Source organism: Anolis sagrei, chromosome 3 (genome assembly GCF_037176765.1).
Source record: "Anolis sagrei isolate rAnoSag1 chromosome 3, rAnoSag1.mat, whole genome shotgun sequence".
Lineage (NCBI taxonomy): Eukaryota > Metazoa > Chordata > Lepidosauria > Squamata > Dactyloidae > Anolis > Anolis sagrei.
Genome location: NC_090023.1, coordinates 995,884 through 1,017,859, shown reverse-complemented (window position 1 = coordinate 1,017,859; position 21,976 = coordinate 995,884). Strand labels below are relative to the sequence as shown.

General features: G+C 49.6%; 1 protein-coding gene across 1 annotated transcript; it reads right to left on the bottom strand.

Annotated features, from left to right (window-relative positions):
* TPP1 (tripeptidyl peptidase 1) lies at nucleotides 1-21,892 on the bottom strand. Its single transcript, XM_060771358.2, has 12 exons — nucleotides 21,640-21,892; nucleotides 21,406-21,545; nucleotides 8,993-9,143; nucleotides 8,774-8,898; nucleotides 6,759-6,940; nucleotides 6,288-6,486; nucleotides 6,000-6,188; nucleotides 2,659-2,731; nucleotides 2,318-2,438; nucleotides 1,454-1,612; nucleotides 803-940; nucleotides 1-660 (listed from the first exon to the last, which is right to left on the bottom strand). Exons 1-12 carry the CDS (start codon nucleotides 21,774-21,776, stop codon nucleotides 523-525), a joined length of 1,752 nt encoding a protein of 583 aa, XP_060627341.2. The 5' UTR covers nucleotides 21,777-21,892; the 3' UTR covers nucleotides 1-522.
* Between the last annotated feature and the right edge of the window lie 84 nt (nucleotides 21,893-21,976).

Sequence of the window (21,976 nt, the reverse complement as noted above, 5' to 3'; positions counted from 1 at the left end):
AACAGGGCCAGGCCTTTATTGCTTTATTGCCCAAGAAGAGAGAGACCAGGCTTCGTCTTCTCCTTCTCTTACAGTCACAGCTAGAAGAGACCCCCAAAGGTAATCTAGCCTGGCCCCAACCTAAGCCCTCCCAACAGATGGCCATCCCGCCTCCAAGGAAGGAAGGAAGGAAGGAAGGCAGGCGACTCCGCTGGACGGGAGCAGCATCCTTCCAGGAGGTGAGGGTCCCAAACTATCTGGCCCTGACCTCCTCTTGCTGCCCCCTAAGTTCTCCTGAGTTTGCTTGTTTGTGTGTGCGTGTGTGTTTGTGTGGAAGACCCAAAGGCACCCAGGCCCAGCTCTTTGAGGGAGGCGTTTCACGTCCCCTTCCACCCCGGTTCCACCGCCAGGGTCTCATTCAGAGTGAGGAGAGACCCCACTGAGTCTCTGGTCCATCCTGGGTGCGCAATGCTGTGGGGAGCCCTTAGGGTGTGTGCCTGTGGGGAGGGGCTTCCTCCTAACGCCCCCCACACAGACACACGGCTACTTCATCAGGGCGCGCAGGAGCTCCGGGAAGTTGGGGGTGCCCCAGCCGGTGACGGGGTCCCAGGAAGGACCCGCGCAGAAGCCCTGCCCCTCCACGGTGGCGTCCAGGCAGGAGAGGTGGCACCCACGCGTGACCTGGAGCAAGAGGGAGGCAAAGGGAGGGCAAGGGTCAGAAAGTGTGTGTGTGTGTGTGTAGAAGGGGAAGCACTGCAAAATGAGGAGGAGGAGGAAGAGAGAGGGAGGGACAGACAGAGGACAAGATGTTGACGGCACTCACATCAAAGAAGGCGGCGCCATGGCCCTGATCCTGGAGTTGGTAGAGGAGGGGGTTGAGGAAGCCCAGCGGTGGGAGTCCTTGTTGCAGGCGCCGGTCATTGATCAATGCAAATATGCCCGCCACCACCGGAGTCGAGGCCTGGCATCAAAGGAAAGGGAGGGGGGCAACATATAAACCATCAAGATCATTAAGAACGTCTGGAGAGGCCCTGCTCTTGGTTCCACCAGCCTCACAAGCGGGGACGAGGGACAGGGCCTTCTCGGTGGTGGCCCCTCGACTCTGGAACTCTCTCCCACTGGAGATCAGAACCGCCCCGTCTATCCTGACATTTAGGAAACTGGTGAAGACTTAGTTATGGAGACAGGCATTCGACGAGTGAGATATGGATGGAGGAGGATGAGCAACGATTTTAGTGTGACGACTGACCATTGTAGTTATTGATTGTAATTGATGTTTTAATGTTTTACTGTAATATGTATTATGATGTTTTATTGATTGTCTGTGATATTATGGTTGGGAACCGGTCTGAGTCCCTCAAGAAAGGTGAGAAGGCTGGGATACAAAACTTATAAATAAATAAATAAGAGAAGGGGAGGAGGGTAGCCCCCCCCCCCCACAGACCCCCTCCCTCCCAGGGAGCCCCCTACTCACAGAGGTGCCGGAGACCCAGGGCAGGGGGATGCGGTTGGAGACCACCCAGTAGTTGTCGGACAAGGCGGCCAGGTCCGGGTAGGCCCTCCCCGAGGCGTTGAAGTAACTGGAGGGGGGCAGCTTGGGGGTCGTGCTCAGGAACCGCTTCACGGCCGCCGTCTATGAGATGGGAAAGTCGGGTGAGTTGGGAAGGGGGCAGCCTTTGCAGACCCCAGGCCCAAGGGAGTACCCCCCCCCCCCACACACACACACACACCAAGTTGGAGGAGACCCCAAGGACCATCCAGTCCCTCTCTCAAATCCGGGGAGGGTGTAGATGAGCTCCCTCTGTCAGCTCCAGCTCCCCATGCGGGGACATGAGAGAAGCCTCCCACAAGGATAATAAAACATCAAAACATCCGGGCGTCCCCTGGGCAACATCCTTGCAGATGGCCAATTCTCACACACCAGAAGCGACTTGCAGTTCCTCAAGTCGCTCCTGACACGACAATAATAATAATAATAATAATAATAATAATAATAATAATAAAAATAGATAGATAGATAGATAGATAGATAGATAGATAGATAGATAGCTGTCCAGCCTCTTGTTTACAAACCCCCAGAGACTGGGCAACACCTGACTCCAGCCATTTGCAGAGCCACAACCACAAGCCATCTCCAGCTCTCTCTGGCCAGGGACAGCTGTGACCCAGAGACGACAAGAGTGAAAATGAGCATGCAAGGGAAGGAGAGAGTACTGGGGATCAGCCACGGTGCAGATGCCTTCAAGGCAAGCATGGGCAGATTGTGGGAGTTGAAGTCCAAAACACCTGGAGGAGGGGCAAAGCTTGCCCATGCCTGCTCTGGGTGCAAACGACCCACCTGGTAGTCCGGCATAGGGAAGACGTTGCTGAAGCCACCACCGCTGATGTAGTCGGAGACCTCTGCGCTGACCAGGAAGGGGTGCTGGAAGGAGGTCCCCCCGACCGTCGTCACGTAGGGGCTGCGGGCAGAGAGACCCTCGGTCTGTCCACAGTCCGGAGGCAACTGCGTCCCCATTCCCCCACTGGACAGGGAGAGGCCGTCAGCAGTCCTCCCCTCCTCTCCTGTCCCAGGTGCTCAGGTGGCAGGACATTGAGGTGACCATCAGCACCAGACTGCCCCAAAGACCAGCCGATCTCTGCCAGGAGCAGGTGAGGCTGGGAAGAAGAGCCCCCTTTTACCTGGAAGCTGGGAAACTGGGCCGGAAGGCGTGCTTCCCCTTCTGGACGGTGCGGCAACCGGCCCCAGAGTCTCCTGCAGGAACCACAAAGAGGCGAACGTCCAGTTAGTTGAGGACACTTCACGTTAGTTGATGTCTCCCTGCTTCCAGTTACACCAATTTTCTGTTCCTGGTTTCAAAGTGTTTCAAAGTGTTCTTTCCTATTTAATTGTGAAGTCATGGCTGGAAAATTTCTGTATATTATTTATTTATTTATTTACAGCTTTTCTATTCCGCCCTTCTCCTCACCCCGCAGCAGGGGACTCTGGGCGGATTACAGTGTACACATAGATGGCAAACATTCCATGCCAATTTTTGACATACAACATATACAGACATACACAGAGGCTATTTTTAACTTTTTTCTGACCGCCAGGGGAGCTGTCGCTTTCCTCGTCCATCTGCGACACTGATGAAGCGCTTCCGCATTCCCCGCATGCTTCCCCGCTGGAATGCTTTTGCCTGGAGTCTTCTTTGTGGCCTCATAAATCAGTTAATTTAGTCTCCCCACACTTTAAAGTGGTACCTAATTTTCCTACTTGACAGATGCAACTGTCTTTCGGGTTACAAAGGTCGACAACAGGCTACACAATTGGTTGGAAACCCACTCCAACCCGGGCTGGCTTTGAACTCATGACCTTTTGGTCAGAGTGATCTTAATGCAGCTGACACTCAGCCCGCTGCGCCACAATAACCCTAGTTTTTCAGCCCTTTTTAAGGCTGAAAAAGTCCTCCTCGGCTTATATTCGAGTCAAGATGATTTATTATTTTACTCTGTTATTATTATATTATTACATTTATTATTTTACTCAATTATTATTATTAGTATTATTATTACATGTTATTATTACATTTCCATTATTTTACTCTATTTATTATTGTTATTATTGCATTTATTATTCTAATATTACTGTTATTACATTTCCATTATTTTACTCTATTATTGTTGTTGTTATTATTACATTTATTATTTTACTCTATTATTATTGGAAGGATATGTCAGCACATTTTCACTGAAGAAATTTAGAATAATGGTTTAATCAGAGTTGGGTGGTCTTCCCTTAAATTACAGTTTTATGTAAATATTCAAAAACATGTAACCCACTGATGCCTCAATTAATGTAATTGTATTGGTATCTGTTTTTATTTTGAATTTTACCAGTAGTTGTTGCATGTCTCACCCTTGGCTTATACTCGGGTCAATATGTTTTCCCAGTTATTTGTGGCAAATTAGGTGCCTCGGCTTATATTTGGGTCGGCTTATACTCAAGTATATACGGTAGTTGTTCTGCTCCAGAAACTTTGTTTTTGTGGGTGCCACAAACAAGGTTGAATGGGTTGAAAACTGGTGAGATACTCACTGAAAAACTAGAGCAAAATGGGAAAAACTAGAGCAAAAACTAGAGCAAAATGAAGGAACAAAGTTTTGGCAGTTTCCTCAATGTTGTCCATGTTTAAAATCATAGAACCAATTAGGAAATGACATTTATAACCCAGGGAAAAATTGTGTTACACTGTGTTATAAGTTACGTTAGTTACATTGTGAACCACCTCAAGTCGCTTCCAGGCTGAGAGGGGTGATATACAAGTACAGAACTCAAAAAGCACAGGACGAATTGACGCCAAATTTGGCAGCAAAACACATTCTAATCCGTTCTATGTCTTTCAAACAAAAAAAAAAACCATTAAAAAATGAAGCAATCACTTAAAACTCCCCCAAAGAAAAATGCCTTACAGAGCATGTGCAAAAGCCCCTCTCCCCATCACGCGAGAAGAATGAAGCACCAGCCGTTGTTGAGGGAAGCGAAGCCTCGCCATGGAGTCCCTTTCCATGCAGGAAGGCAGAGTCCTTTTTCTTTTGGGGAGGGGAGGGATTGAGGAAAGGAAAGAGGGAAGGAAGGAGAAGGCCTGGCCCAACGGAGGGGTGGGGGCTTGGTGAGGCAAGCCCTGGCAGCAGCTGGAGCCACCGCAGAGGCTCCATGAGGCCCACGTGGCTACCAGGCAACTCTTCCCCCAAGACCAGAGGATTGCAAGCTAAGCCTGACTGTAGGAGCGGCTGCACACCACCGCCCCCCACCCCATTGGGTGAAGGGAGGATGCAAACCATGAGAAGGCCAGCAACTCTCCCACTTGGGCTCCACATCCCCCCTTTCACCCCCTCCTTCCAAAAAAACCCCCTTACAAACTATCCCGGAGGAAGGAGGGGAAAGAAAGGGAAAGGAGTTGGGAGAGTTGGGCTCTACTCCGAGGAGCAAGTTGGAGAGAAGTCATTATGCTGAGCTGTTTGCTCAAGGTTTATGTTTTGCTCTCTCAAGACGAAGATGCCTTATTTTGTGTTACTTACAAAGACTATGTAAGTTTCTTGCACTGTTTGTTTTTTGTATGCAACACTGCAAGTTTGTGTTTCATCTCTGCTATTAAGATATTTCTGTTCATTTTTCCTCTTGTCTGTGTGTCTTGTACATTTGGGCTTGGGACGTTGGCTAGAATCCGCTTGCTGTGCAACAGATTTAACGTCAAGAAAAGTGATTTTAATGTTTCCGTATGTGTACGGTCTAGTATGTTTCAGCATTGACTGTTTGCCGTTTATATGTTGTGTTCCTTCTTGAGTCCCCTTCGGGGTGAGAAGGACGGAATATAATAATAATAATAATAATAATAATAATAATAATAATAATAATAATTTTTATTTATACCCTGCTACCATCTCCCCAATGGGGACTCGGGGCGGCTCACATGAGGCCAAGCCCAGGAATGCATTACAACAATATAAAACCCAAAACACAAGATAAACATCACAATAAAATAAATAAAACATAAAGAGTACTGTACAATAATGCGAAATACAACAATAGATAAACCACAATCACAGCGAGCGGCCCACATGTACAAGGTAAGATGACAAAACTCAGGATGAGATAGAAATAAAATACAAATAATTGTGAAGGAGGAACTTATTAAATATTTATTTATTTAAATGATATAAATAAATAAAGTTTTCCAGGGCTACTATGGGGACTTGGGCTTGCTCTCACTCCCATGCTGAGGACATGCAGGAAGATACAATCCAATCCCTCCCAACAGATGGCCACCCAGACTCCGCTTGAAGAGGTCTTTCTGGTCTGTTCCACTGCTAGCGTCAGTGGGAAGCAGGGAAGGTCAGTGGCTGAGATTACTGGACCTTTAATGTTCACTGGATGACCAACAAGGTTTCACAACCCTAAAAGGTTGTTGTAGTCCAAACCCCGAGTGTTTTGCCCACCACCTTCCTCTATAATCCGTGTGCGCACATTGGGTTCATACCTGAGGCGAAGAGGATGCTGACGCCGCGGACGGCGGCCTTCTGGAACTCGACATTGACACGCTGCATGTAGGCCGCGGAGAGGCTGTCCTCGTCGTCCCCGTAGCTGACCGAATGGACCCAGGGCAGGGAGGAGCGGTTGCTCAGCTCCAGCAGCCAAGCCAGGAAGGGCTCCTGCCCCTCGTGGCGCCCTGTGGATTGGGAGGGGGTGAGGGGTCAAAGGTTGGGGACCCGACCCCCCAAAATGAGCACGGCCCTACCCCCACTCTGCCCCGCCGCTCCCTTCCTACCTGCGTTGCTGAAGACCCAGGTGGAGATGTTGGCGCCGGCGCTCATGAGGTACTCCACGTCCAAGCTGGCCTCCAGCCCGGCTTTGCCGCCCCCTTGGTGGCCGACCACCTGGTCCACGTGGGAGAGGTGCGGGAAGCTCCCCCCAAAGAGCTGCATGAACTCCGAGAGGTCGGCCGGGTGGAAGTACTGCTCCAGGAACTGAGTGGGGAACATTGGGGGCAAAGAGAGCCCACTGAGAGACTGACCCCCAGCAGCGCCCACCCAGCCCCTCCTTGCCCTCCTGCCCAGGTTCACGCTCCAGGGGAGCCCACCTAGGCTCCAGGTATGCCAAATAGTATTGGCAATGAAGACCCCAACGAAGGCTATACATGCTAGCGTTGCCTTCTGGGGTCAAGGGGATCCCTTGCATCTGGGGGACCCTCCCAGGATACAAAGGGATGAGGGTGGGGAGGTGTCCACTCCATGTTTACCTGTGCACAGGCCTGGCTGCTGTTGGGGGAGCGTCCAACGTCAGCCTCTGTCAGGTTGTAGCGCTTCCGGAGCACGGCCGGCGTCACTCCCAGGTGGAAGGTGGAGCTCGGGCCACGCTCCTTCGCGGCCCAGGAGCGGATCAGGGCCCTCTTCTCCGGGGGAAAGCGGTGCAGGCCGCCCACTAGAAAGGAGAGAGGGAGGGGCTGTGGGCGGGGCCAAGGGCACATCTCTGGGAGTGCCATTTACCCCAGGTGTGGGACAATTATTGTTGTTGCTTATTTATTCCCTGCTTTTTTCTCCACAAGGAGACTCAAACTATGAGGGTTATCCAGAAAGTAAGGTTGCAAAGCACGTAGCTCTCATGGAGAACGAGCAGTGCCAGTCATCAGTAGCTCATCGACTGGTGTTTTGGTTAAGGTTAGGAGGTGAGCATCTCATTCCATTTCCCTCCAAGTGCAAAGTTCACACTGTATGAGGGTTATCCCGAAAGTAAGGCATGTAGCTCTCATGGAGAATTTTCTCGGGGGAAGTTGGTATCACTGCTGTGTAGCAGGAAGCCAATGGAAGCAAACGAGCAGTGCCAGTCGTCAGTTGCTCATCAACTGGCATTGTGGTGAAGGTTAGAGGTGAGCATCCTCATTCCAAGTGCGAAGTTCGCGTTGTATGAGGGATATCTGGAAAGTAAGGTTGCAAGGCATGTCGCTCTCACGGAGAATTTTCTTGGGGGAAGTTGGTATCACTGCTGTGTAGCAGGAAGCCAGCGGAAGTGAACGAGCAATGCCAGTCATCAGTTGCTCATCAACTAGCATTGTGGTGAAGGTTAGAGGTGAGCATCCTCATTCCTTTTCCCTCCAAGTGGGAAGTTCATGATGTACAAGGGTTATCCAGAAAGTAAGGTTCCAAGGCACATTGCTCTCGTGGGGAATTTTCTCGGGGGAAGTTGGTATCACTGCTGTGTAACGGGAAGCCAGTGGAAGTGAACGAGCAGTGCCAGTCATCAGTTGCTCATCAACTGGCATTGTGGTGAAGGTTAGGGGTGAGCGTCCTCATTCCAAGTGCGACGTTCGCGTTGTACGAGGGATATCTGGAAAGGAAGGTTGTTAGGCATGTAGCTCTCGCAGAGAATTTTCTTGGGGGAAGAAATCACTGCTGTGTAGCGGGAAGCGAGCGGAGGCAAATGAGCAGTGCCAGTCGTCAGTTGCTCATCGACTGGCATTGTGGTGAAGATTAGACATGAGCATACCGTTTCCCTTGTAGTGCGAAGTTTGCATTGTCGTACGCTACCTTAATGCTAAGGGCATGAACGAAATCATGAAATCATTTCGGTTTATAGAGAGGACATAATGTTAAGACAGCATGTGGCAGAATGGGTGCAGAACATATGGTGAGACTATGAAGAAACTTGGCAGAGCCGTACAAAACAAACATCGTGGGATGCTGACGGCGGGAGCCTGTCTCCTTCATGACCATGCGCGTCCATCTGCACACCACTCATACAACACAAGCGTGGTTGACTTCATTGGGTTGGGATGTTCAAAGCCCCCCCCCCCACAGCCCCCATCTCGCACCCAGTGACTCTCATCTGTTCACTCCATTGAAGGAACACCTGGGTGGAAAACAGGTTTCCGACGATGAGGACGAGGTGAAAATTGAAGTGACGAACCGGCTGAAAAAGGCAGTGGGAAACTTCTTGGCATCACAAAATCGTCCCATAGATGACAAAATGTACTGAACTGAATGGTGATGATGTGGAAAAATAATGTAACACCATGTATGCCGCAATCCATGTCGGTTGTATTAACATAGATTCATTCTTGGTATTTTCAAGCACATGTTGTAACCTTACTTTCCGGATCTCTCTCGTACTCACTCTAGGACCCCCAGGAAGAGGTGGCCTTAGGATTGAATGTGGGTAACAGTGGGGTGTCATACTGTCGTCATCCAACCCCAAGGGGGGCGGAGGGGGGCTGCTCCTTCCTCCCCCCACCCCATATCTCCCCCCTTTTTCTGGTACCGAAATCCAGGTGCTGCTTCATCTCCTTGCTGAGGCTGTAAGGCGACGGGGAGAGGGCCACGCTCCGCTGCTCCCCGTTGACAAAGCGGTGGAACTCGGCTCCGGGGAGGAGGCGCTCAGCCGTGCTATGGGGGAAAAAGAGGGGAGGGTGATGCAGTCGGAGAGGCGCGATGAAGACCCCAATGAAGCCCCCCCCCCCCCCGCGCATCCGTGACTCACCTGGCCGGCATCGTGCAGTGCAGGAAGTCCATGGTGGCCACGGACTGGCACTCGCTCACGCCGTGCTCCTCCAGCCACGTCCCCACCGCCTCCAGCGTCTCAAGGGAGGGGGCCACCAGCGCCCCCACTTCCGACAAGGACAGGTAGCGCCCTGGGGGGGGGGGGAGTAGACAGGTGTCACTGTCGCAAGGTATTTAATATGCATATTATATTAATGTGGATTTAATGTGGATATGTGTGGTGAATGGAGTTGGATGGAAGAAAGGTAAAGGTTTCCCCCTGACATGAAGTCCAATCATGTCCGACTCTGGTGCTCATCTCCATTTCTAAGCCGAAGAGCCGGCGTTGTCCGTAGACACCTCCAAGGTCATGTGGCCACTGGCAGGACTGCATGGAGTGCCCGTACCTCCCCACAGAAGCAGTACCTATTGAACTACTCACATTTGCATGTTTTCGAACTGCTAGGTTGGCAGAAGCTGGGGCTGACAGTGGGAGCTCACCCCGCTCCCCGGATTCGAACCTGCAACCTTTCGGTCAACAAGCTCAGCAACTCAGCAAAGATAAATGGAGTTAATAATTTTGGAAACACCAGTAAAATATTAAGGCCTATTGAACTACTCACATTTGCATGTTTTCGAACTGCTAGGTTGGCAGAAGCTGGGGCTGACAGTGGGAGCTCACCCCGCTCCCCAGATTCAAACCTGCGACCTTTCAGTCAACAAGGTCAGCATCTCAGCAAAGATAAATGGTGTTAATAATTTTGGAAACAACTATATCCTTAACTGCCTGCATGCTGGAACTGTAATTAAAAGTTGCTAATGAGAACTGACATGGTAAACTGTGATAAGAACTGTAATTAAAAGTTGCTAATGAGAACTGACATGGTAAACTGTGATAAGAACTGTAATTAAAAGTTGCTAATGAGAACTGACATAGTAAACTGTGATAAGAACTGTGACAGTGATAAGAGAAATGTTTGCGATGTTAAGAAGGAAGTCAACACAAGGCTAACAACACCCATCAAGAAGGATCAACATCTGGCCAGGAAGTGGAGATGGAGCCTTCTGACCTAAAACACCACACAGCTGAGTAAAAATACCAGCAGTTCATTGTAGGCAATTTTAAAAACACTCCAAAGAAATAGGTAAATCCAAGTAGGTAGAAAGATAAGCAGGAACAAATAATCCAGGAAATAAATCCATCAATGTACATGAAAAAACCCAAAACAGAAACTTCCAAGGTAAAACTCCAAATCATAAAATCAAACGAGGTGCAACATGAATCTTTCCAAGGAAAGGCTACAAGGTACGCCACTACGTTTTGATCCAGTTCCAAACATTGCTTCGTCTGACCACAGATTCTGTACTTGGAACTTTTATCCCCAATCTACTCTAAATCCCCACCAGAAACTTGTTTATATTCAGCCTAGACCAGCGTTTCTCAACCTGGGGGTCGCGACCCCTGAAGGGATCATGGGGGGGGGGGTCAGAGGGGTCACCAAAGACCATCAGCGAACACATATTTCTGATGGTCTTAGTTTGGTCCAGATCCATCATAGCCTGAGTCCACAGTCCTCTCTGGATGTAGGTAAACTACAACTCCAAAACTCAAGGTCAATGCCCACCAAACCCTTCCAGTATTTTCTGTTGCTGATGGGAATTCTGTGTGCCAAGTTTGGTTCAATTCCATCACTGGTGGAGTTCAGAATACTCTTTGATTGTAGGTAAACTATAAATCCCAGCAACTTCAACTTCCAAATTGTCAAGGTCCATTTCCCCCAAAACTCCACCAGTGTTCACATTTGGGCATATTGAGTATATGTGCCAATTCTTGTGGGTTTTTTCGGGCTATATGGCCATGTTCTAGAGGCATTTCTCCTGACGTTTCGCCTGCATCTATGGCAGGCATCCTCAGAGGTGAGGTGCCAAGTTTGGTCTAGATCCATCATTGTCTAAGTCCTCAGTGCTCTCTGGATGCAGGTGAACTACAACTCCCAAACTCAAGGTCAATGCCCACCAAACCCTTCCAGTATTTTCTGTTGGTGATGGGGGTTCTGTGTGCCAAGTTTGGTTCAGTTCCATCACTGGTGGAGTTCAGAATGCTCTTTGATTGTAGATGAACTAAAAATCCCAGCAACTACAACTCCCAAATGACAAAATCAATCCCACCAGTATTCAAATTTGGGTGTATTGAGTGTTTGTGCCAAATTTGGTCCAGTGACTACATCCTTCATATCGGATATTTCCATGACGATGCATAACAGGAGCTAAATGAGAGTTATGAAGCAGCAATGAAAATAATGTCATGGTTGGGGGGTTACCACCACATGAGGAACTGTATGAAGGGGTTGCAGCATTAGGAACGTTGAGAACCACTGGCCTAGATCCAGGGAAGTCCTGCTCCCCCTCTGATCTATTCTTCCTTGGTCATGAGGAACTGTATGAAGGGGTTGCGGCATTAGGCGGGTGGAGAACCACTGGCCTAGATTCTGTTATCAATTTCTCTCTCAACCTGGCAGAGCGCCGGAGAGATTGTTGAACTATCCTGTTTTGTCTGAAAGCATGCCTTCTATCTCCTGGCTCATTGATTTCTGGAGCTGGGCCAGGTGACGAGCTCTTCTCAGGCTCAAATTCTCTGGTGGCAATTCAGGCCTTCTTCCAGAGACCATCCCATCATCCCCGAACTCTTCAAGCACATTCTCATCAGCAGAGATGCCTTGAACAGGAACCCCACTGTCATTATCTGCATCTAAAGCACCCTCATCATTAGAATGGCCGGATTCACTGGGTTGTTGTAGGTTTTTTCGGGCTATATGGCCATGTTCTAGAGCAGGGGTCCCCAAAGTACGGATCTGGCCCGCCGGGGGCATTTATTTATTTATTTATTTATTTATTTGGTATGCTTGTATACCGCCAATATCTCAGCCTGAGCGGCGACTCATTGCGGTTTACAACATGTTAAAATATACAATGTTAAAAAATACAATTCACTTAAGCATATAAAAATTAAAATTAAGAATACATAGAAAAAACATACACAGTATTGGGCCACCAATACAGATCGGGACGTCTCATAGTTAAAATCGTCATCCAATTCGTTGTCTTGATTCCTAATCCATGGTCAGATAAAACATCACGACGAAGGTCAATTGAAGACTTGCTCAAACATCCAGGTTTTTAGTTTTTTCCGAAATGCCATTAGCGAGGTGGCTGATCTTAATTCAGTAGGGAGGGCATTCCAAAGCCGGGGGGCCACCGCAGAAAAGGCCCTATCTCTCGTTCCCACGAGCCGCACCTGTGAAGCAGGTGGGATAGAGAGAAGGGCTTCTCCTGAAGATCTAAGGGTCCTGGTGGGCTGATAGGCCGAGATACGTTCGGATAGGTATGTAGGGCCAGAACCGTTTAGGGCTTTAAAGGTCAAAACCAGCACTTTGAATTGGGCTTGGTTGCTAATCGGTAGCCAGTGAAGCTGGTACAGCAGAGGAGTTGTGTGCTCCCTGCGCCCAGCCCCTGTTAATACCATGGCTGCCGCCCGTTGGACTAGTTGGAGCTTCCGGGCCGTCTTCAAAGGCAATCCCACGTAGAGAGCGTTGCAGTAGTCAAGATGGGATGTAACCAGAGCGTGGACTACCGTGGCCAAGTCAGACTTCCCAAGGTACGGTCGCAGTTGGCGCACGAGTCTTAACTGTGCGAATGCTCCCCTGGTCACCGCCGAAACCTGGGGATCCAGGCTCAGCGATGAGTCCAGGATCACACCCAAACTGCGAACCTGCGTCTTCAGGGGGAGTGCGACCCCGTCTAACACAGGCTGTAACCCTAAGCCCTGTTCGGCCTTACGACTGACCAGGAGGACCTCTGTCTTGTCTGGATTTAGTTTCAGTTTGTTCGCCCCCATCCAGACCGTCACAGCGGCCAAGCACCGGTTCAGGACCTCGACAGCCTCCTTAGTAGCGGGTGGGAAGGAGTGACAGAGCTGGACATCATTTATCTGGCCCCTGGCAGGGGCGGCTGAACCAATAGCAGCCTGGCTGCTGCTCCTCTCCCGCCAAATTTGGTAAAGACCCATCATTGTTTGAGTTCACAGTGCTCTCTGGATGTCGGTATACCACAACTCCAAAACTCAAGTCCAATGCCCTTCAGTTTACTTCAGGAGACTGTTGTTGTTATTGCTCCTGCAATAATTCTATCTTCCTGCCTGGTAGAAGGAAGGGGCTGGACTAGATGACCTTTGGGGGTCCCTTCCAATTGTAGGAGTCTAATAACAACAACAGCAGCAGCAGCAACAACAACAACAATAATGCTATCTTCCTGCCTGGCAAAAAGAAGGGGCTGGACTAAGTGACCTTTGGGGGTCCCAAAGGGGCTTCCAATTGTAGGAGTCTAATAATAATAATAATAATAATAATAATAATAATAATATACTAATGCTATCTTCCTGCCTGGCAGAAGGAAGGGGCTGGACTAGATGACCTTTGGGGGTCCCTTCCAATTGTAGGAGTCTAATAACAACAACAGCAGCAACAACAACAACAATAATGCTATCTTCCTGCCTGGCAAAAAGAAGGGGCTGGACTAAGTGACCTTTGGGGGTCCCAAAGGGGCTTCCAATTGTTGGAGTCTAATAATAATAATAATAATAATAATAATAATAATAATAATAATATACTAATGCTATCTTCCTGCCTGGCAGAAAGAAGGGGCTAGACTAGATGACCTTTGGCTGTTTGGAAGGGCCCTTTCAGACAGGCCCTATATCCCAGGATCTGATCCTAGGTTTTCTGTTTATCTCAGATTATCTGACAGTGCAGACTCATATAATCCAGTTTAAAGCAGAAAACCTGGGATCAGATCCTGGGATATAGGGTGTCTGGAAGCGGCCACAGTCTCCTTGTGGAGACAAAAAGTGGTGTATAAATAAACGTAATATTAAATTGTAGAACAGAAATCTGTCCCTGGTTTGAAAGTGTTATTTTCTGTTTAATTGTGCGGACCTTACTTTGAAAGTAGTAGTTCTCCTCCAGAAACTGTGTGGCTGCCACAAACTATTGGCCAAAAAGTTTGGCCAATAGGCTGACCAGTAAACATATTCGTGGGTTCCCGCTGTTATAGTGAACCTGTTAGCCATGCCACGACATGCTTGAAGTCAACATTTCATTGATTTGTAATTAGAAATCAATGTTTCACAATATATAAAAGAAATGTTTCACAATATTCCCGTGTAAACTATAGTCTGGCCCGCCAACAGTCTGAGGGACAGTGAACTGGCCCCTGTTCAAAAAGTTTGAGGATCCCTGTTCTAGAGGCATTCTCTCCTGACGTTTCGCCTGCATCTATGGCAAGCTTTCTCATCTACCTCTGTGGATGCTTGCCATAGATGCAGGCGAAACGTCAGGAGAGAATGCCTCTAGAACATGGCCATATAGCCTGAAAAAACCTACAACAAACCAGAAACAACATTGTCATTGTCATTTCGATCATTAGACACCATCACAGGCTGAACTCCAACAGAACCTATGTTTTCAAGTTGTTGAAAAGTGATTCATAACATCGGCGCAGCCTCCCATGCGGGCCTCGTGGACCGGGAGTGGCGTGTTGACAGGAAGTGTGACTTCCTGTCGGCATGTTTGGATTGCGCTCCTCTTGACGTTGCCCTGGGCTCACCTTTCACCCCCTGGAGGACCCTCCTCCTCCTCCACTCGAGGGAATGCCAAGAGGGGACACTCCACCTGAGGATGCTCTGCAGAACTGGACTTTCTTCCCATCTCACCTGGAGCACTTCACCTGCCTCTTCTTGCGCATAAGCTGTGACGAAATCCCTTCCCGTGTTTGGCTTGGTTCTGCCAGGCCGTGTGAAGGCGGTGGGAGGCAGCCGGGCCCTTCTGCCCTCGGCGTACCTTGTTATGATTACTCAAGAGATGATTGGCAGGACTCAGGAACGTCTGGAACAGCCAAGCCATGGGTGCGTCCAAGCCCAAAAGGTCTCTCGCTGGGCATGCTCTGGAGACAAGAATGGGGATTCCACTCCCAACACCAGGATGCATTCCCTGACCACAAGAGCAGCTCAGCACAGGAATCCAGGGGAGGTTTCCCAGCAAAGGCTGGATGGCCATCTCTGGGGAGGGAGGGTTTGGAGTTGGGAGTCCAAAACACCTGGAGGGAGGGCCCAAGTTGGCCCAGGTATGATGCAGATCGTAATTTTTTGCATCAGGAGTGACTTCTGGTGTGCCTGGCAAAAGGGGTCAGGGGGTCTTTGGGGGGCCCTCCCAACGACCTGGCTGGTGATGGCACCATCGTCAGCATAGATGCTTTAGGTCAGTGGTTCTCAACCTGGGATCCCCAGATGTTTTTGGCCTCCAACTCCCAGAAATCCTAACAGCTGGGATTTCTGGGAGTTGTAGGCCAAAAACATCTGGGGACCCCAGGTTGAGAACTACTGCTTTAGGTGCTCTTACTGCCTATTAGAGGGGAAACAAGCTGATTCCTGATCCATCTAAAACACAGATGCGTGCTTTCATTTCTCAAGAACAGACAAGCATCTCGAGCTTGGAGGGTGACCTGAGAAGGAATCCCATTGGAGCATTGCAAACACCTGGGAGTCACCTTGGACCGTGCTCTGACCTACAAGAAGCACTGCCTGAACATCAAGCAAAAAGTGGGCACTAGAAACAATACCATACGAAAGCTGACTAGCACAACCTGGGGATCACAACCAGACACAGTGAAGACATCTGCCCTTGCGCTATGCTACTCTGCTGCTGAGTACGCATGCCCAGTGTGGAAAACATCTCACCACGCTCAAACAGTGGATGTGGCTCTTAATGAGACATGCTGCATGATCACACGATATCAAGGCAACCACTGCCAGAAGAGACGGAGAGTTTCATCTATGCTGATGATCGTGCCATCACCACCCAAGCAAGGAGCTTTCAGATGGTTGAACAGAATCTCTCCAAAGCTCCAGGTGCCCTTACTGCCTATTACAAGGAAAACCAGCTAATCCCCAACCCATCTAAAACACAGACATATGCTTTTCACCTCAAGAACAGACAAGCATCCCGGGCTCTGAGGCTTATTACGAAGGAAGGAAGGAATCCCACTGGAGCATTGCAGTGCACCCAAGTACCTGGGAGGAGTCACTCTGGACCGTGCTCTGACCTACAAGAAGCACTGCCTGAACATCAAGCAAACAGTGGGTTCTAGAAACAATACCATATGAAAGCTGACTAGCACAACCTGGGGATCACAACCAGACACAGTGAAGACATCTGCCCTTGCGCTGTGCTACTCTGCTGCTGAGTACGCATGCCCAGTGTGGAAAACATCTCACCACGCTCAAACAGTGGATGTGGCTCTTAATGAGACAGGACGCATGATCACACGATATCAAGGCAACCACTGCCAGAAGAGACGGAGAGTTTCATCTATGCTGATGATCGTGCCATCACCGCCCAAGCAAGGAGCTTTCAGATGGTTGAACAGAATCTCTCCGAAGCTCTAGGTGCCCTTACTGCCTATTACAAGGAAAACCAGCTAATCCCCAACCCATCTAAAACACAGACATATGCTTTTCACCTCAAGAACAGACAAGCATCCCGAGCTCTGAGGCTTATTACGAAGGAAGGAAGGAATCCCACGGGAGCATTGCAGTGCACCCAAGTACCTGGGAGGAGTCACTCTGGACCGTGCTCTGACCTACAAGAAGCACTGCCTGAACATCAAGCAAAAAGTGGGTGCTAGAAACAACATCATATGAAAGCTGACTGGCACAACTTGGGGATCACAACCAGATACAGTGAAGACATCTGCCCTTGCGCTATGCTACTCTGCTGCTGAGTATGCATGCCCAGGGTGGAACACATCTCACCACACTAAAACAGTGGATGTGGCTCTTAATGAGACATGCCGCATTATCACAGGGTGTCTGCGCCCTACACCACTGGAGAAATGACACTGCTTAGCCGGTATTGCACCACCTGACATCCGCTGGGAAGTGGCAGCCAATAGTGAAAGGACCAAGGCAGAGACATCTCCAGCTCATCCCCTGTTTGGACATCAGCCAGCACGTCAACGACTTAAATCTAGAAATAGTTTTCTTAGATCTACAGAGACACTCGCTGGAACACCCCAGCAAGTGAGAGTCCAAAAGTGGCAGGCTCAAACCCAGAACCACAATCAATGGCTGATACCAAAGGAGAGACTCCCCCCTGGGCACACAGAAGACTGGGCGACTTAGACTGTGCTCTGGCACCACGAGATGCAGAGCCAACCTCAAGAAATGGGGCCACACAGTGGAGTCCATGACATGTGAATGTGGAGAAGAGCAAACCACTGACCACCTGCTGCCATACAACCTGAGCCCTGCCACATGATGCACAATGGAGGACCTTCTTGCGGCAACACCAGAGGCACTCCAAGGGGCCAGATACTGGTCAAAGGACGTTTAGCATAATTGCCAAGTTTTCCAACTTTGTGTTTTCAAATCCATTTCAAAGGCTACCTTTGGTTTGCTTCTGGCACAATAAATGCATGACCTGTCTCTTGACCGGTGGAATGCTGCGGGGCTGCTCCTGCTTGTTGGTCCAATTGTTGTGGACTTAGCGAAGGGAATCCGGGGCTCGGGCCTCCCCTTGAGGCGGAGAACAGGAGGGACCAGCTCCCTCTCCCTGGACTCACCAGACTGAGAAGAATCATCAATAGGAGCCTAGTGTCTAGATCTAAGGAAGTCATGCTCCCCATGCTCTATTCTGCTTTGGTTAGACCACATCTGGAGTATTGTGTCCAATTCTGGGCACCACAATTCAAGAGAGATATTGACTCTAAGCTGGAATGTGTCCAGAGGAGAGCAATCAAGGGTCTGGAGAACAAGCCCTATGAGGAGTGGCTTAAGGAGCTGGGCATGTTTAGCCTGAAGAAGAGAAGGCTGAGAGGAGACATGATGAGAGCCATGTACAAATATGTGAGAGGAAGCCACAGGGAGGAAGAGGGAGCAAGCTTCCTTTCTGCTTCCTTGGAGACTAGGACGCAATGGAACAATGGCTTCAAACTACAAGAGAGGAGATTCCATCTGAACATGAGGAAGAACTGCCTGACTGTGAGAGCCGTTCAGCAGTGGAACTCTCTGCCCCGGAGGGAGTGTGGTGGAGGCTCCTTCTTTGGAAGCTTTTAAGCAGAGGCTGGATGGCCATCTGTCAGGGGTGCTTTGAATGCAATATTCCTGCTTCTTGGCAGAATGGGGTTGGACTGGATGATGGCCCAGGAGGTCTCTTCCAACTCTTTGATTCTAAGATTCTATGATATGGGCACAATGGAGACCCCGGGGACGTAGTGGGTCAAACCGTTGAGTGGCTGAACTTGCTCACTGAAAGGTTGCAGGTTTGAATCCAGGGAGTGGGGTGAGCTCCTGCTATTTGCCCCAGCTCCTGCCAACCTAGCAGTTTGAAAACATGCAGATGTGAGTAGAGCAATCGTTTAGCCACAGACAGGGGTGGCTCAATCCTTATGCAAAGTAAGCCTTTGTGTTAGAGTTGATAGACCTTGACATTTGGGAGTTGTACTTGCTGGGATTTATAGTTCATCTACAATCAAAGAGCATTCTGAACTCCACTAAGGATGGGATTGAACTAAAGTTGGCACACAGACTCCCCTGACCAACAGAAAACACTAGAAGGGTTTGGTGGGCATTGACCTTGAGTTTTGGGAGTTGTAGTTCACCTAGAATCATAGAATCTTAGAATCATAGAATCCAAGAATTGGAAGAGACCTCATGGGCCATCCAGTCCAACCCCATTCTGCCAAGAAGCAGGAATATTGCATTCAAATCACCCCTGACAAATGGCCATCCAGCCTCTGCTTAAAAGCTTCCCAAGAAGGAGCCTCCACCACACTCCCTCCGGGGCAGAGAGTTCCACTGCTGAATGGCTCTCACAGTCAGGAAGTTCTTCCTAATGTTCAGGTGGAATCTCCTTTCCTGTAGTTTGCCAACAAGGAGGAATATTGCCTTCAAAGCACTCCCAGCAGATGGCCATCCAGCCTCTGTTTCAAAGCTTCCAAAGAAGGAGCCTCCACCACACTCCCTCTGGGGCAGAGAGTTCCACTGCTGAACGGCTCTCAAGTTCTTCCTCATGTTCAGATGGAATCTCCTCTCTTGTAGTTTGAAGCCATGGCTCCAGAGAGCACTGTGGACTCAAACCATGATGGATCTGGACCAAACTTGGCACTGATCCTCAACATACCCAAATGTAAACACTGGTGGAGTCTGGGGAAAATAGACCTTGACACATGAGAGTTGTAGTTCCTGGGATGTATAGTTCACCTACAATCAAAGAGCATTCTGAACTCCACCAAGGATGGAATTGAACCAAATAGGGCACACAGAACTCCCACGACGAACAGAAAATATATATCAGGGATTGGTTGGGGGGGAACTAAAATAATGTTTGCTTACTATTGAAAATTACCTAGGGTCGCCTCTGGCCACAGATGTGGGCAAAACGTCAGGAGAGAATTGGAACCCACAAGAAACATGTGGACACTTTCAAGAGGAAGGAGGAAACCACGAAAACAAACACAATCTGGCCACCAGCATTTAAAAACACGAATCAAGGAACATGAAAGTCAATGCAGACTCCTTCAGCCAGAGAAATCAGCCATAGCAGAGCACCTGAGGAACCAACCTGGACACAGCAGATTATTTGAGAACACAGAAATGCTGGAACACTCCAACAACCACCATGTCAGACGACACAGAGAAGCCATTGAAATACACAAGCATGTGGACAACTTCAACAGAAAGGAAGAGACCATGAAAATGAACACAATCTGGCTACCAGTATTAAAAAACTCTAAAATTACAACAGCAAAACAGCAGAGAGGAAACAACCAGGCACATCTTAACACCTCTCAACAAAAGGTTTTTCCAGGCTCAGCCAGGCCTTCAAATGCTAATGAAGGTGGTCAGTTGGAACACTATTTATTATTTATTTACTTTATTTGTATACCGCTGTTCTCAGCCCTTAGGCGACTCACAGCGGTTACATTCCCACCTAGCTCCAGCAGGCAAGAGTCCTTTGTCCCACCCTAGTCATTCCACAGATATATAAACCCTTTTTCCTCGTTCCAACAGACCTCGCTACCTCTGAGGATGCTTGCCATAGATGCAGGCGAAACGTCAGGAGAGAATGCCTCTAAAACATGGCCATACAGTGTGAAAACACCCTACAACAACCCATTCACACCTAGCTCCAGCAGGCAAGAGTCCTTTGTCCCACCTTGGTCATTCCACAGATTTATAAACCCCCTTTTCCTACTTCCAACGGACCTCACTACCTCTGAGGATGCCTGCCGTAGATGCAGGCGAAACGTCAGGAGAGAATGCCTCTAGAACATGGCCATATAGCCCGAAAAAACCCACAAGAACTTAGTGATTCCAGCCATGAAAGCCTTTGATGACCAAGCACAGCTTAACACCCCTCAACAAAAGATTCCCCCAGGCTCAGCCAGGCCTTCAAATGCTAATGAAGGTGGTCAGTTGAAACATTCCCACCTAGCTCCAGCAGAGAAGAGCTCTTTGCCCCACCCTGGTCATTCCACAGATATATAACCCCGTTTTCCTAGTTCCAACAGACCTCACTCCCTCTGAGGATGCTTGCCATAGATGCAGGTGAAACGTCAGGAGAGAATGCCTCTAGAACATGGCCATACAGCCTGAAAAAACCCACAAGAACCTAGCATTTAAAAACTCTGAAATCAGGACAGTAAAGTAAGAAAGAGCAACAGGGGAATTCCAGACAGGAATCAATCAGGGCCAGCTAACCACCTCCCAACCAAGGATTCCCCCAGGCAGGAAGCAGCCAGGCTTTGAAGCTGGAAGGCCACTCAATGCTAACCAAGGGGGTCTATTGCAGCCCTGAGTCTCTGTGGGGAAGGAGCTAGAGAGGCCAGGTTGTAAACAAAGTCTGATGATGATTAGGTTCTTGTGGGTTTTTTCGGGCTATAGGGCCATGTTCTGGAGGCATTTTCTCCTGACGTTTCGCCTGCATCTATGGTAAGCATCCTCAGAGGTAGTGAGGTGAGGATGCTTGCCATAGATGCAGGCGAAACGTCAGGAGAGAATGCCTCTAGAACATGGCTCTAGAGCCCGAAAAAACCCACAAGAACCTAGTGATTCCAGCCATGAAATCCTTCGACAAGACATATGATGATGATTGTTGTTGTTGTTATGGCTTGGGAATGGAGGGGAGGCCCAGAGGCGGACACGAGTGGACTTGGGTGTCAAGGGGAGACCCCTTCTTGACCTTTCCTGTGGGCACCACAACAACACTCGGGAAGGTGGAAAGAAAGCCAGGTTGCAGAGAGGGAGAGAGATGGAGCTGTCCACGCGTGGACTCCCACTCCCACTCGCAGCCTTCCTCTTACCGTAGTGGGGGGAGTGGGGCGAGGAGAGGTCGGAGAGGAGGGCGGCCAGCTGGCAGTGGTTGCGTTGCCGGAGGGCGAAGGTCAAGCTCAGCGGGTGGGAGGCCGGGACGCGGCCCACGGAGCGCCATCCTTCGGGGACCCTGCCACGGGGGGAATGGGGAAGGGTCTGCGGTGAGGACAGGGGAAGGAAAAGGGGTCTCCCTGCCCTCCCCTAACCCCTCCCCCTCTACTGACCGGAAGAGCTGGTCAGGCTCGGGCGCCCACAGCCGCGGGTGGGCCAGGCAGAAGGCTCCGCTCAGGCTCAGCAAGGTCACGAAGAGGCAGGCGTGGGGAAAGGGACCCCACGGATCCCCGAGACCCCTCCTGCCCATGGCGCCTCTGCTTCACGGGAGACCCCAGTCACGCGTGGGGAAAGACAGAAAGGAGGGTGGGGAAGGAGGTCACGCGGCTCAGAGTCACGCCAAAGCCATTCTAGACCACGCCTGCCTGATGGAGATCACGAGTGGGATGGGCTAGCTTGGGACCTCCCTCCCTCCCTTCCTCCCTCCTTCCAGGTGTTTTGGACTACAAC